This window comes from Theropithecus gelada, chromosome 16 (genome assembly GCF_003255815.1).
Source record: "Theropithecus gelada isolate Dixy chromosome 16, Tgel_1.0, whole genome shotgun sequence".
NCBI lineage: Eukaryota > Metazoa > Chordata > Mammalia > Primates > Cercopithecidae > Theropithecus > Theropithecus gelada.
Genome location: NC_037684.1, coordinates 57,060,079 through 57,073,886, shown reverse-complemented (window position 1 = coordinate 57,073,886; position 13,808 = coordinate 57,060,079). Strand labels below are relative to the sequence as shown.

General features: G+C 47.0%; 1 protein-coding gene across 3 annotated transcripts in view; it reads left to right on the top strand.

Annotated features, from left to right (window-relative positions):
* Window positions 1-13,808, top strand: part of VPS53 (VPS53, GARP complex subunit) — a 164,038-nt gene that overhangs the window by 53,712 nt on the left and 96,518 nt on the right. For all 3 annotated transcript variants that reach the window (XM_025363020.1, XM_025363018.1, XM_025363021.1), the window contains 2 exons: window positions 4,267-4,382; window positions 6,796-6,915. In XM_025363020.1, coding sequence (XP_025218805.1) covers window positions 4,267-4,382; window positions 6,796-6,915 — 236 coding nt within the window. The remainder of the gene's footprint in view (window positions 1-4,266; window positions 4,383-6,795; window positions 6,916-13,808) is intronic.

The window sequence follows — 13,808 nt, the reverse complement described above, 5'->3', positions numbered from 1 at the left end:
CTGAATTTTCTGTGGTCCTTCCCCAAGGAGACACCACACCCAGCAGCACCCAGGAGCCTCAAAGCGTGGTGATCAGTGAGAGCGTCCCACGCTGCTTTTGCTGGAGCTGATTGCATTTATTGATATCCTTATGATGCTAATCTGAGTTCTGGAGTATGCTTCCTCTTCCAGCCGAGGGGGTTTGCAGTGACAGTTTGCTCCCAAGTTATGAGACGTCTTATTTTAAAGCAGTTTGCTTTCCTGCACAGTGCTGTGCTGAAGGGAGGAAGTGGTGGGAGTGAGGGGGGTATTGCGGGATCTGGCCAGCAGCCTGCAATGCAGCGGGGCTCTCTCTTTGTTCCCAGGCGGATCGGCTGGTCAAGAAATAATAGATACACACAAGATAGTGAAAGCTGGGTCCAGGGGGTCACCGCCTTCTGGTCCCACGGTGCCAACAATGCACTGGATATGCCAGCATTTACTATTAAGTTTAGTGAGGCCGGGGGTAGGTTAGTGAAGGATTTGGGGTCATTTGATGTGAGATGGTCACATGGGCATGAAGTAATTCTTTAACATAACATCTGTATGCAGAAGTACAGTATACAGATAAGAATTTACAATAGAGTGTGTGTATCAGCGATTTCTAACAGAGCCTTAAAATGGGAACACAGTCTTTCCATAACCTATGATTAGTGAGATATTAATCAGCAGTAACAGTTGCAGCAAAACCTGGTTACAAACAATCCAGAGAAACAGGATATGAAGCTAGACAACCGGTTAGACCAGAAATTCTCAGAAGGGAGTATGTCTTAACCCTAAAGAGGCCTAGAAGAGCCGTGGAAGATGAGGGCGTTTATAGCCCTATCTTATCCATATGAGCAGGCGTCCCCCCCATGCGTCCGTTTGTAGGCTCTCCACAAGGGTCACATTCCATTCCCAGAGCTATGAACATCTGCTTTTCTGGGACAGGAATCTTGGTGATGTGAAACCTCCCTGACTGCACGTCCGTTCACAGGCTCTCTGCAGGGGGAAGCACATCACGTGCTGTTGGCTCATTCTGGCAGCCCAGCCTGGCATTGTCTTCACACAGTCCTGCATGCGATGTTGTATTTACGGAAATCGGGAGCATTTCCTCTTTCATTCCGTGGCGTAGTTTCAGGGGCCTCCCTGCGTGGGAGAAGTGATCTTTCTTGAGCTCGTTCAGTGTCAGCTCTGTGCCGGCTGCTTTGCACCAGCCCTCACAACAACCTTCTGAACTAGGTTTTAGGATCATTATTATCTCTGTGATGACCCATCTTATCGATGAGAAAACTGAGACTCCGTGAGGCTGAGAAACTTGTTCTAGGATGCAGTGTTGGTGAGTGGTAGAGCTGGGGTTCAGCCCTGGATCTGTCTGACTCTAAAACCTCCCGCTTCAGCTCTGCCCGTTTTCGCTGCCCATGGGCAACAGTTGAGGCGAATCAACCATGGGCATTCTGTCTCACGGGTGGTCTCGTGTCGGTTTTATCTGAGTACCCCTGGCATGCCCTGCCATTGAAGGCTTTGTTTAGGGAAAAATTTGTGGTTCAGTTTGTCTAGAGAAACACAGGCTGTGGGATGGGGAGTGATGGGAGAGCCTGGGAATAAAGAGACCAGTCAGCTCCAGTGTAGAGCAGTGAGGGCCTGAACAAGGAATAGAGAGAAGGGATAGATTTTTGAGATGAAGCAGAGGAAGAATATTTAGGAGTTAATGATGCAGGGACCAGGAAGAGTCGTAGATGACCGTGACTTTGAACACGGTGGTTAAAGACCCCCGATGCGGCCGGGCACCATGGCTCACGCCTGTAATCCCAGCACTTTGGTAGGCCAAGGAGGGCGGATTACTTGAGGCCAGGAGTTCAGGGCCAGCCTGGCCAACATGGCAAAACTGTGTCTCTACTAAAAATACAAAAATTAACCAGGCGTCGTGGTGCACACCTGTAATCCCAGGTGCTCTGTAGGCTGAGGCAGAGAATCGCTTGCCTGGGAGGTGGAGGCTGCAGTGAGCCGAGATCGCACTACTGTACTCCAGCCTGGGCGACAGAGTGAGACTCCGTCTCAATAAATAAATAAATAAAAATAAAAAATAAAGACTCCCTATGTTAGACCAAAGCTAAAAACCCTGGAAGAGATACAGAGATTGTTTTGTAGGAAAAAGGATGCTGATTTCAGATCGGCAAGTGGGTGATCAGATTACAGGGCCAGTCTTCAGCCTTGTATATCCAGCTTGTGACACCACTCCTGGGTTGTTTTTTTTGCCCCAAATTCAAGTATTTGGTAAAGTAGTGGTGGGTCTTAAACTTTCTTTTTTTTTAAAATTCAGTGGAAACAGAGGTTGTTTGGGGGTTGTAGAAGGAAGGAAGGCTTGATTGGGAAGTCACCATGAAAGAGGCTTTTTACAGCTGAGATCCAGGTGAGGCTTGCAGGATTGTGGGTGTGGACTTGAGCTGGGCAGGTCATAACCTCTATGAGTTCACGGGGCCCATGAACCCACTGCCGAGTTTCTCCCTTTAGCGGGATGCATCTGTCCCGTGGCTGCAGTGTTTGTGCTTGGTATCCAGGGCAGTCCCTTCCTTCCAGGTATCACAGAACCTGGGCAACCAAACTGCTCTTGAGAAAGTTTCGCTGCGTGCCCCGGAAGACGGAGGTCCCATTTCCTTGCCTAATGCAGCCATGGCTCGTGGTGCCAAAAAGCGTCTGAAGTGCATGGCAGCTCCAAAGCATTGGGTGCTGGATAAATGGACTGGTGTGTTTGCTCCTAGTCCGTCCACGGTCCCCCAAGTTGAGAGAGTGTCTCCCCCTCATCATTTTCCTAAGGAACAGACTTAAGGAAAGAAGACTTGCGTGCAGCGGTTCATTAAGATCGATGGCAAGGTCCGAACTGATACAACCTCCCCTGCTGGGTTCATGGACGTCATCAGCATTGGCAAGACCGGCGAGAATTTCCATTTGATCTGTGACACCAAGGGTCGCTTTGCTGTACATCGTATTACACCCGAGGAGGCCAAGTACAAGTTGTGCAAAGTGAGAACAATCTTTGTGGGCACAAAAAAGAATATGGTCACCTCATCTTGTGACCATGATGCGCACACTGTCCGCTACCCTGACCCCTCATCGAGGTGAATGACACCATTCAGATTGATTTGGAGACTGGCAAGATTATTGATTTCATCAAGTTCGACACTGGTAAGCTGTGTGTGGTGACTGGAGGTGCCAACCTAGGAAGAATTGGTGTGACCCCAACAGAGAGAGGCACCCTGGATCTTTTGACGTGGTTCATGTGAAAGACGCCAATGGCAACAGCTTTGCCACTCGACTTTCCAACATTTTCACTATTGGCAACAAACCATGGATTTTTCTTCCCCGAGGAAGGGGTACCCGCCTCACCATTGCAGAAGAGAGAGACGAGACTGGCAGCCAAACAGAGCAGTGGGTGAAATGGTCCGTGCGTGACATGTTAGATCTTTGTACGTAATTAAAACTAATGTGGCGTGATAAAACACACACACACACACACACACACACACACACACACAGAAAGTTTCTTAGCGTGGCCCAAGAAACACAGTGGATGATTTCACCTGGGTGTTAGTAAAGTTGGGGAATTTTTCCAGCTTCTCTATTGAATATGCTTTTCTGGTGACTGAGATACCCTTGCATTCCGAGACAGCTTCTCTTCTCTTGCACCTGCCGAAACAACACTGTCAGGTGCTTACTCCCCAAACTGCCTTCTCACTCCCTGAAGACTGCGCCTGCCCTCCTGGTGACTTACATGTTAAGCGTGTGTCACAGGGCTTCTGTTTCAGTCTTCTTGAGATTTGAAAGTCTTTGCTGGAGGCTCAGGCCCTCGTTCCGTTGGGAAAGACGGTGTGAGTGCCAGGTGCTGACTGAGGCATTTTGTTCGGCCAGCGGCGTCCGCACCAGAAGGCACACTTTCCTCACCTTGTTCAGGAGGAACGGTGCTGTGCCTGCCTCCTCTGTCCTGTGTGCTCAATACTGAATTGCCGTTTGGATCATTTCATTTGGGGTAAAAAATAAAGTTCATTTCATGCTCGCAGCTGAAGGTTTTATAACCCCAAGTGAAGTCCAAAGAGATGCCGCATTAAATGCCTGGTTGGAAATTATTTTGATTTTGTATTGTGAGAGTGTTTGCTAACCTGAGATTTTTCCCTGCTTCATCTGCATTCGTTTCTTAGGGAGCTACTTGCGGAAGCGTTTTACATCCTTCTTAACCGTCTTCCTTTCTCTCTTTGGTTTTTCAATGTTTAGGTGAAAGAAATCACCCGTGACATTAAGCAATTAGATCACGCCAAACGCCACCTGACCACCTCAATCACCACGCTGAACCACCTGCACATGCTGGCAGGAGGTGTCGACTCCCTCGAGTAAGCAATGCCAGCTTTCTCTTCTGGGGCCACGGGAAATGTGTCACATAGAGAAATGGTGTTGTCGGCCTGTTTACTTCTCAGCCGGGAAAGTCTCACCATCCCGTCCCACCTTCTGCAAATTGGCTTCAAGTGTCCAGTCACGTTTTTGCTTTGTGCCCTCTGGTGTTCAAAACCTAACGAACACTGGCAGCCGGTCAGAAGGGGACCCAGGAAGCCTCTCAGAACAATTCTGAGAATATGGCCCGTCTTTAGGCTGCAGCTCTGTACCGTCAAGGCAGACAGAGGGACGCAGGCCCACGTTCACTCCCGGCTGCTTCTGCCTCGACGAGTTTCCTACTTGCGTTGGGCTGAGTTGCGCTGTCATCAAAGAGACCCTATATAGGAGACAGAACTCAATCATTCAAACCACTTTTTTTCAATCTACTTTTTATTAGCTTTCCGTTTGGTTTGTAGAGGGAATGATACATCAGAACATTAGAAATAGTATTAGAAGGAAGAGCTGGTTATTTACTACAGAGAAGCAGTCTAAAGCCTCCTTTACTAGCAAGATTCTGACACTCCAGCTCACCTCTGTGGCCCATCTCAGGCTGGGGACTCCCCCTGCTCCAGCCTCAGTGTGATTCCGTGTGTGGACAGGGAAAGCTCATCTTCATAGAAACTGAGACACAGCATTCGAAGTCCTGGGTGGGGGAAGTGGGAGAGTGCCTTCAGGGAAAGAGGAGGAGGGGCAGGCCTCTTCCTGACCTCTCTAGGTATTGTATGAGCTCCAGGGACCCCCGGTCCACTCCCCTGTGAGCAGTGAGAGCAGGGGCCAGAGGGAGACCAGAGGGCAGTCACATTTGTTCTTTCTTGGGTGGTGGGTGTCCGCCAAACCAACAGACCAGGCAGCGGTGAGACCAGGTGCTGGTGAGACCAGGCGCTGGTGAGACCAGGTAGTGGCTAAGACCAGGTGCTGGTGAGACCAGGCAGTGGTGAGACCAGGCACTGGTGAGACTAGGCGGTGGTTAAGACCAGGTGGTGGTAAGACCAGGCAGTGGTGAGAACAGGCGATGGTGAGAACAGGCAGTGGTTAAGACCAGGCGGTGGTGAGAACAGGCGCTGGTGGGAACAGGCGGTGGTGAGAACAAGTGGTGGTGGGAACAGGCAGTGGTGAGAACAGGCACTGGTGAGACTAGGCGGTGGTTAAGACCAGGTGGTGGTACGACCAGGCAGTGGTGAGAACAGGCAATGGTGAGAACAGGCGGTGGTGAGACCAGGCAGTGGTTAAGACCAGGCGGTGGTGAGAACAGGCGCTGGTGGGAACAGGTGGTGGTGAGAACAGGCAGTGGTGAGAACAGGCGGTGATAGCAATGTTGGTAGCAGTGTAACACCTTGGCTTGAACTTGATCCTGTCTTTTTCAATGCCTCTTATGGAAAATCATAAATTATAAATGTAATAAAATAGCCCAACCCTAATGAAAAATTTAGATCTAATAGTTTATATTTCCTCCCTGTGTGTAACTTGATTTTATCAGCATCCTTTTATTGAAGCGACATTAACCTTAGCAGTAGGGAAAGTAGAGGTCTGTGACACAGATGCCTCAGAACCTGCAGATTTCAGTTAATATTTAAAGCTGGGCCCTTTCTGTGTTTTTGTTTTTGTTTTTGAGATGGGAGTCTCACACTGTCGCCCTGGCTGGAGTGCAGTGGCATGATCTTGGCTCACTGAAACCTCCGCTTCCCAGGTTCAAGCGAGTCTCTTGCCTCAGCCTCCCGAGTAGCTGGGATTACAGGCACCTGCCACCACGCCCAGCTAATTTTTTGTATTTTTAGTAGAGACGGGGTTTCACCATGTTGGCCAGGATGGTCTTGATCTCCTGACTTCATGACCGCCCGCCTCAGCCTCCCAAAGTGCTGGGATTACAGGCGTGAGCCGCCGTGCCCAGCCATGCCCTTTGTTTTGTCCTGGAAAGATGTGTTTGGTTTGCTCATGGGCTGTAATCCTCAGATAGTAACATCCCTACCCCTGTTCTCTGTCCCAAGCTTGCTAATCCCAAAATATCCAACCCAAATTCTAAATCCATCGTCTTCCCAGATTCCTGTCCCCACACCGAATGAGAATTAATCACTCACACATTCTTCCCACCATAGCACATAACGTGCACTTCTGTTTAGAACATAGTTCATCCTATTTTATACTAGTTAGATGTGTACTTGACTCTCTGTCTTACTGTATGATGTCACCTTGAGAATTTGGACCAGATCCTGTTTTTTGCCTCCCACAACGCACAGCAGCTTATATACTCAGCACTCAGTGAACGTTGATTCAGCCGAGTTGATGTCTGTTTGAGAGCTAGAGTAGGTTGTTCTGTGTCTGTGTCTTGTGTTCTTAGTGTTTTTCTAGACTTTTAAACTTATTCTTTCCTTGCAGAGCCATGACCAGGCGAAGACAATATGGAGAAGTTGCTAATCTCCTTCAGGGTGTGATGAATGTCCTGGAACACTTCCACAAGTATATGGGGATTCCACAGATCCGGCAGCTTTCCGAAAGGTAAACTGTCCCTGGAGGAAAAGTCCGTGGGGATTCCACAGATCCGGCAGCTTTCCGAAAGGTAAACTGTCCCCGGAGGAAAAGTCCGTGGGGATTCCACAGATCCGGCGGCTTTCCGAAAGGTAAACCGTCCCCAGTGGAAGTGATCTTGCTTTCAGAAAAGGACCTGGTGCTAGGAGGTGCTTAAGCATTTAGCTCAGCATGTTCACTGCAGAATCCTACTGTGTGAAGAAACCTCAGATGCTACCTGATCTGACTCTGTCTGGTGCAGGCATCTCCCATGATACCCCTTACCGTGTCTTCCAAAGCTGCCTATCGTAGATAGTTGCAGTTGTGTATATGGACAACTCTCAGCTGTCCCCATTTGTGAGGGAAACTGTTCTAGGTATCTATTTCTTTGTAACAAACCAGCACAAAACTTAGTAGCTTAAAACAATAATTGTTTTGCATGTATAATTTGGCCTGGCTCAGGGGGACCAGCTCATCCCTGCTCCGTGCAGCATTAGCCGAGGCAGCTCAAGAGGGACTGGAGAATGCACTGGCTCCCTCTCATGGCTGGCACCTGGGTACTTGCTGTCAGCTGGGAGCTCAGCCAGGCCTGGGCTGGGATTCTCTGTTGTCTTCCACGGGCTTCTTGGACTTCCTCATGTTAAGGTGGCTGGTTCCAAGAATGAGCGTCACAAGAGAAGCAAGCCTGGGAAATTTCATAGCATCACTTCTACTGAAGTCGCAAGGCTGCTAAGATTCAAGAGGAAGGAACATAGTCTTCTCCCACCCACTAATGCTAACGGGAAGAATGTCAAAGTCACATCGTTACAAAAAGCACGTGGGATGGGATAGATTGCTGTGATGGTCTTTAGAAAATACAGTGAGCCATGGCCGGGCCCTATGGCTCACACCTGTAATCCCAGCACTTTGGGAGGCCGCGGCAGGTGGATCACCTGAGGTCAGGAGTTCGAGACCAGCCTGACAAACATGTTGAAACCCTGTCTCTACTAAAAATGCAAAAATTATCTGGACATGGTGGCGGGCGCCTGTAATCGCAACTACTTGGAAAGCTGAGGCAGGAGAGTCACTTGAACCTGGGAGGCGTCAAATATATATACAGATGAAGCCTAAGTTCCCTTTACCTAGACCTCAGAATCCCATTGTTCTCTCCAGAGGTGGTAACTGTTATCAGTTTAATGGATATCGCTCCGGATTTTTATGTGTGTATTTACATAAATCTATAGTTTCAGTTAATGGTTTTGGTTTTGCTTTGTTTTGTTTTAACTAAATGGTTTCATACCTTACACTTTATTCTAAAAACTGCTTTTTGTTTTCAACCACATGTATTGTAGATATTTGTTTTTAACGTCAGTATGTATAGACCTGCTTCATTCTCTGGAATTTTTTAGATTTTTTTTTTCACATCAGTGTGTATAGACCTGCTTCATTCTCTGGAATTTTTTAGATTTCTTTTTTCACGTCAGTGTGTATAGACCTGCTTCATTCCCTGGAATTGATGCACAGAATCCCGTAGTATAACACGCCACAGGTATAGCACTAGATCGTTTGTTTCTAAATCTTAAAATATGCCCCCATTTGCACATATGCAAGTATTTCTCTAGGATAGATTCTGGGTTATAGGTTTATATACATTTAAAATTTTAGTAACTACTGCCCATTTGCCCTGCAGCGAAGCTTTGTATACTTGTAGTACGATCTGTGAATTGTGAGAGCACCTTTCCCGGCACCCTCAGCCACACGTGATGTTGTTGTTCTTCATTTTCATCTCTCTGATGGTTGAAAACGGTATCCAGTTCCTTTAATTTTCATTTCCCATGTAGCTAGTAAGATGAGTGTTTTGCTTTGTTTTTCTGAGGCAGAGTCTTGCTCTGGTGCCCAGGCGGGAGTGCCGTGGCGCGGTCATTGCTCGCTGCAACCTGGAACTCCTGGGCTGAAGACATCCTCCTGCCTCCACCTCCTGAGTAGCCGGGAGTACAGGCAAATACCACCATGCCTGGCTGATGTTTAACATTTTTCTGTAGAGGTGGGATCTTCCTGTGTTGCCCAGGCTGCTCTTGAACTCCTGGGCTCAAGTGATCCTCCTGCCTCATCCTCCCAAAGTGCTGGGATTACAGGCGTGAGCCACTGTACCAAGCCCCAGTTGTATTCTTCATCTGAAGACTCCTGCGTTTCTCATACCCTGAGAAATTATTCTCCTTTATTCCTTTCTTTGGGTAGTCTCTACAGCTTTGTCTCTGCATTCTCTCCTCATGGAATTCTTGTTACGTGAACGTTGGAGCTTCTAGATCTGCTGCCATGTCTCTTAATTTTCCTTTCATGCTTTCCGTCTCTCTGTCCTTCTGAACTGCTCTCTGAAAGAATTCCTCAACCCAGTCTTCCTGTTTTAATTTACTCTTCACTTGCATCTAGTCTGCTATTTGGCCCAGCTGTTGAATTTTTATTTTAACAATCCAGCTTTTTAATTTCCAGCATATCTAGCTGATTCTTTTCTCATGGGCATAATGTTCTCATACATCTCCCACAGAATAGAAATTATCTGTATGTTAAAGCACTGGGCTGCCTGTTCCATTTCTCTGTCGCCAGTGTAAGATCTTCAGTTTGTTCAGTGTGGCAATTCTCTCTCTTTAGCATTTCTCAAATGTTTGGTGATTCTTAGCTGAAAGCTCATTTTTATTGTATTCATTGATTTTTTGTGACCAAGTCTCACTCCATCACCCAGGCTGGGGTGCAGTGGCACGATCTCAGCTCACTGCAAGCTCCGCCTCCCGGGTTCAAGAAAGTCTCCTGCCTCAGCCTCCTGAGTAGCTGGGACCACAGGTACCCACCACCCACGCCTACCACCCACGCCCACCACCCACGCCCAGCTAGTTTTTATATTGTTAGTAGAAACGGGGTTTCACCATGTTGGCCAGGCTGGTTTCAAACTCCTGACACCTCAAGTGATCCACCGGCCTCAGTCTCCCAAAGTGCTGGGATGACAGGCGTGAGCCACTGCGCCTGGCCTCGTTTTTATTTTTGATATTCTCTGTTAGTCTGATCAAGAATGCTCTTTAGCTGCTACCTGCTCCTGGGCGAGAAGTGGGAATTGCTGCTTGGCCAAGTGTTATCACAGACAGCTCTTCCAAAGTGAGGGGTCCAGACCTGGAGAAACCTACCAGGTGGGTGTCCCAGCGGCTGATCTCCTAGGCTCGGAGGCTCCCTGGTCTTCCTGGGTGTTGGCAGCCCCTCTGGCTACTGCTGAAGTTCTCAGACCCAGAGGCCCACCTCTGCCACCTGGCGTGAGCATTCACGGTGTGGGTACAGACGTGGACAGCGGCTGATTCCTCCTATTGCAGGGCACAGCATGCCCTGCTGGCAGCAGACCCAGGGCCACATCCTGCTTCTGGTATCACCACCTTCATGTCTTTCATTTTCAAGAAGCATTTTTGGGCAGTGATTTCCTGTCATCCTTCCTACCAGGAAGTCCTCAGGCTTCTAGTCTACCACTTTTCTTGCCTGGATTTGGATTTTTATGAAAATCTTTTTCTTATTTCTAAGGCTTCGGGGCATCAGTGTGTATCTTGTCGTGGAAATGCCAAAGAATATTAGGGAATGTTGGAGCAGAGCTTGGCAGAACACTAGGGAAACCGCCACCCTCTCCCTCCTCCTTCGTATCCCTCGAGGACACCTGGAGCTGGCTGATCGCCTTATCAGACTGGACTGTGAGGCAGCCAAGAAAGCAGGCGAACAGGACTTTATGAGCTGCGAGAAGGAAGGAGCTTGGATGGAGCAAGCAGATTTGCTGTCAGCAGATGAGGGAGGAGGAGGAAGGCAGTCCCTCCTACCCCTGCTCTCAGGATGATTCAGAGTCGATCTCTTTCACATTCATTTGTTCTTTTCTTCATTTATGTGACAGATATTTACCCTGCATTTTCTACATCCTAGGCCCTGTGCTAGGGGACTGAAGGCACAAAAATAAGAAATACACACTCTCTCCCTTCAAAGAGTTCACCATTTTTGTATGGAGAAGAAAGACATTAATAGAAGATTCCAGCGTAACAGATGTAACAAAACCATGGTATATGCTGTACAAGGTATAGCAGGATCTCAGAAGAGGAACTGATAGGCTGAGGGCAGGGGGCGTAGACAAATTCCATTTTAATCGGAATCTTAAAAGAATGGGTGGCATCTTACCAACGTGACAGTAAGCGGGGAGAGAAGGAAGAGGGAGCCTCAAGGAGTTTGGAGGCAGCAGAGGGAGATAAGGCTGCGTAGGTAGATGGGGTCAGGTTTTATATACCTTGCTAAATATTTTTTATTTTGTGGACAGTGAAAGATTTTAAGCGTGGGGGGCATGATATCACTTGTATTTTGTAAAAGTCTAGTGGATTACAGAGGTACAGGAGTCTGGATAGTAGGAGTATGTTCTGGATTAGAAAAGATAAGACCCTTATCAGGCAGTGGCCATGCACTCACGGAGATGTGTGTGGGAGCCGATCTCCAGTCGGTGTAAAGGAGGGGGTTGTGCATGGCAGGAACATGAGAGAACTAACTTTTATTTGGCAGAAACCAGTGTAGGGATTCATTAATTACTCAAAATGGATCTATAGCTAGATGTAAAACCTAATTCTAAAACTCTGAGAAGAAAACAAGAGCAGATCTTCACAGCACTGAATTTGGCAGCAGTTTCTTGGATATGACATCAAAGTCCTAGGCAACAAAAGAAAAACATAGATAAATTGGACTTTATGAAAAATTTTAAAACTTTGTGCATGAAAAGACACTATCAGCAGGGTAACATGGCAACACAAAGAATGGGAAGAATATTTCCAAATCATTTATCTGATAATGGATTAGTATCTAGAATATACAAAGAATTCCTAAAAATCAGCAACAAAAAGCCGAACAACTCAATTAAAAAGCAAGCAAAGGGTTTAAATAAGCGTTTCTCCAAAGAAGATATGTAAATGGCCAGTAAACGTGAAAAGCGCCCCCACTGGGCTGTGAGGTGATACTGCATCGTGGTTTTGACTTGCATTTCTCTAATGGGCTTTTTAGTTTGATGTAGTCACACTTGTTTCTTTTTGCTTTTGCTGCCTGTACTTTTGGTGGGCTCTTCGCTTTTCAACACTTTTCCAGAGAGATAGTTTAAAAAATTTGAAGGAACTTTGTATTGACTGTTATAATCACATTCCCTTAAAAATAGAAAATCCAACATTCTGTGAATATATTTCAGCGCTCCAAATGTTCATTATCATGTAGGGTTGCTGCAAACACAGGAGGATTTACTTTTAGTTCATTTCACAATCTCTGTTTGCAATAATTTTGTGTAGATTAATACAGAATATGTGCTATTAAGTAACACTAAAAAGGCTGGACCTGGTGGCTCACACCTGTAATCGCAGCACTTTGGGAGGCTGAGACAGGCAGATCACTTGAGCTCCGGAGTTCGAGACCAGCCTAGGCAACATGGTGACACCCTGTCTCTACCAAAAATACAAAAAGTGAGCCGTATGGTGGTGTGTGCCTGTGGTTCCAGTTACTCGGGAGGCTGCAGTGGGAGAATCACTTGATCTCCGGAAGTGGAGGCGGCAGTGAGCCGAGACTGTGCCACTGCACTCCAGCCTGGGCAAGAGAGCAGACTCGTCTCAGGAAAAAAAAAAAAAAAGTAAAACTAAAAAGAGCCAAGAGGAGACAGCTTCTTATTTTCAGTGCTTGACTAGAATTGTTTTTTTAAGAGGTACTGGAAGTTTGAGAAAAGTCCAGACTTCTTATTTTTAGCATCTTTTCTGGTGAATTTTCTTCCCTTATGTTTACGTGTGGTGGTAGAACCATCTGGAAATGATAGGAATAGCTATTTATTGTGAGGGGCGGGAGATGGCAGGCAGGTTACTACCCTCTGCATTGCTTCCGTTTCTCGAATTTACTGTCTTGCTGTCTGTAAATTGTAGAAGTCATGTGAAAAGTTGTGTTCTGAAATCTTTGCCTGCACGTTTGAAATGGAAGTTCATGAGCCTTGGTTCAAGCATAGCTGATTCTTCCAACTACCCTTCTGGCAGATGCTTCCATGCTTGCTGTAGCGTTGAAGGAAAGAGTTTTTTCTTTAGTGTCTTTACATTTCAAATCCTCCTGGCCTAAGCATGCCCATGACAGTGAATGTTTCTAGTCATCAGTCAGTATTTCCCAACAAAGAACGGAAGATTCTTACATTCTCTTGAAAACCGTGAAACTCTTGAACTAAAATATATTTTTCACAGCCATGTCTAACCTCATAACTGTGAGAAAGGCGTAGCAGGTCTCATGGTGGAGTGAAAAAAGAACTCAACCTGGAAACGGACAGGCCTGCCCAGCTCATGATTTCTGAATGACTAGGAAATCAGTTGGTGCGGTGGCTCACGCCTGTAATCCTAGCACTTTGGGAGGCTGAAGTGGGCAGATCGCTTGAGCCCAGGAGTTTGAGACCAGCCTGGGCAACATGGCAAAACTCCATCTCTACAAAAAATACAAGAATTAGCTGTGCATGGAGGTGCACACCTATAGTCCCAGCTACTCAGGAGGCTGAGAGAAGGATCACTTGACCCTGGGAGGTTGAGGTTGCAGCGAGCCATGAATGTACCACTGTACTCCAGTCTGAAGAGAAAGGAATGACTAGGAAATCTTGATAGTTCAGCACATATATCTGCTTTGCTGACGGTTGTCAGTAGAGCTACCTCTTTATAGTAGGAACTTTTCATGGTTAGAAGAGGAAGGAGTTTAAAGGAATGAGGCCAAAGATACATTCTTTCAAGTCTGTTGACTTCTTTCTAGAATCCTATTTAAGCAATTGATTATGAAGACTGCAATTCACATCTCACCCTGAAAGTGCATGGGATTGAGGTTTGGGTCTGTGGATACCATCAGTGATG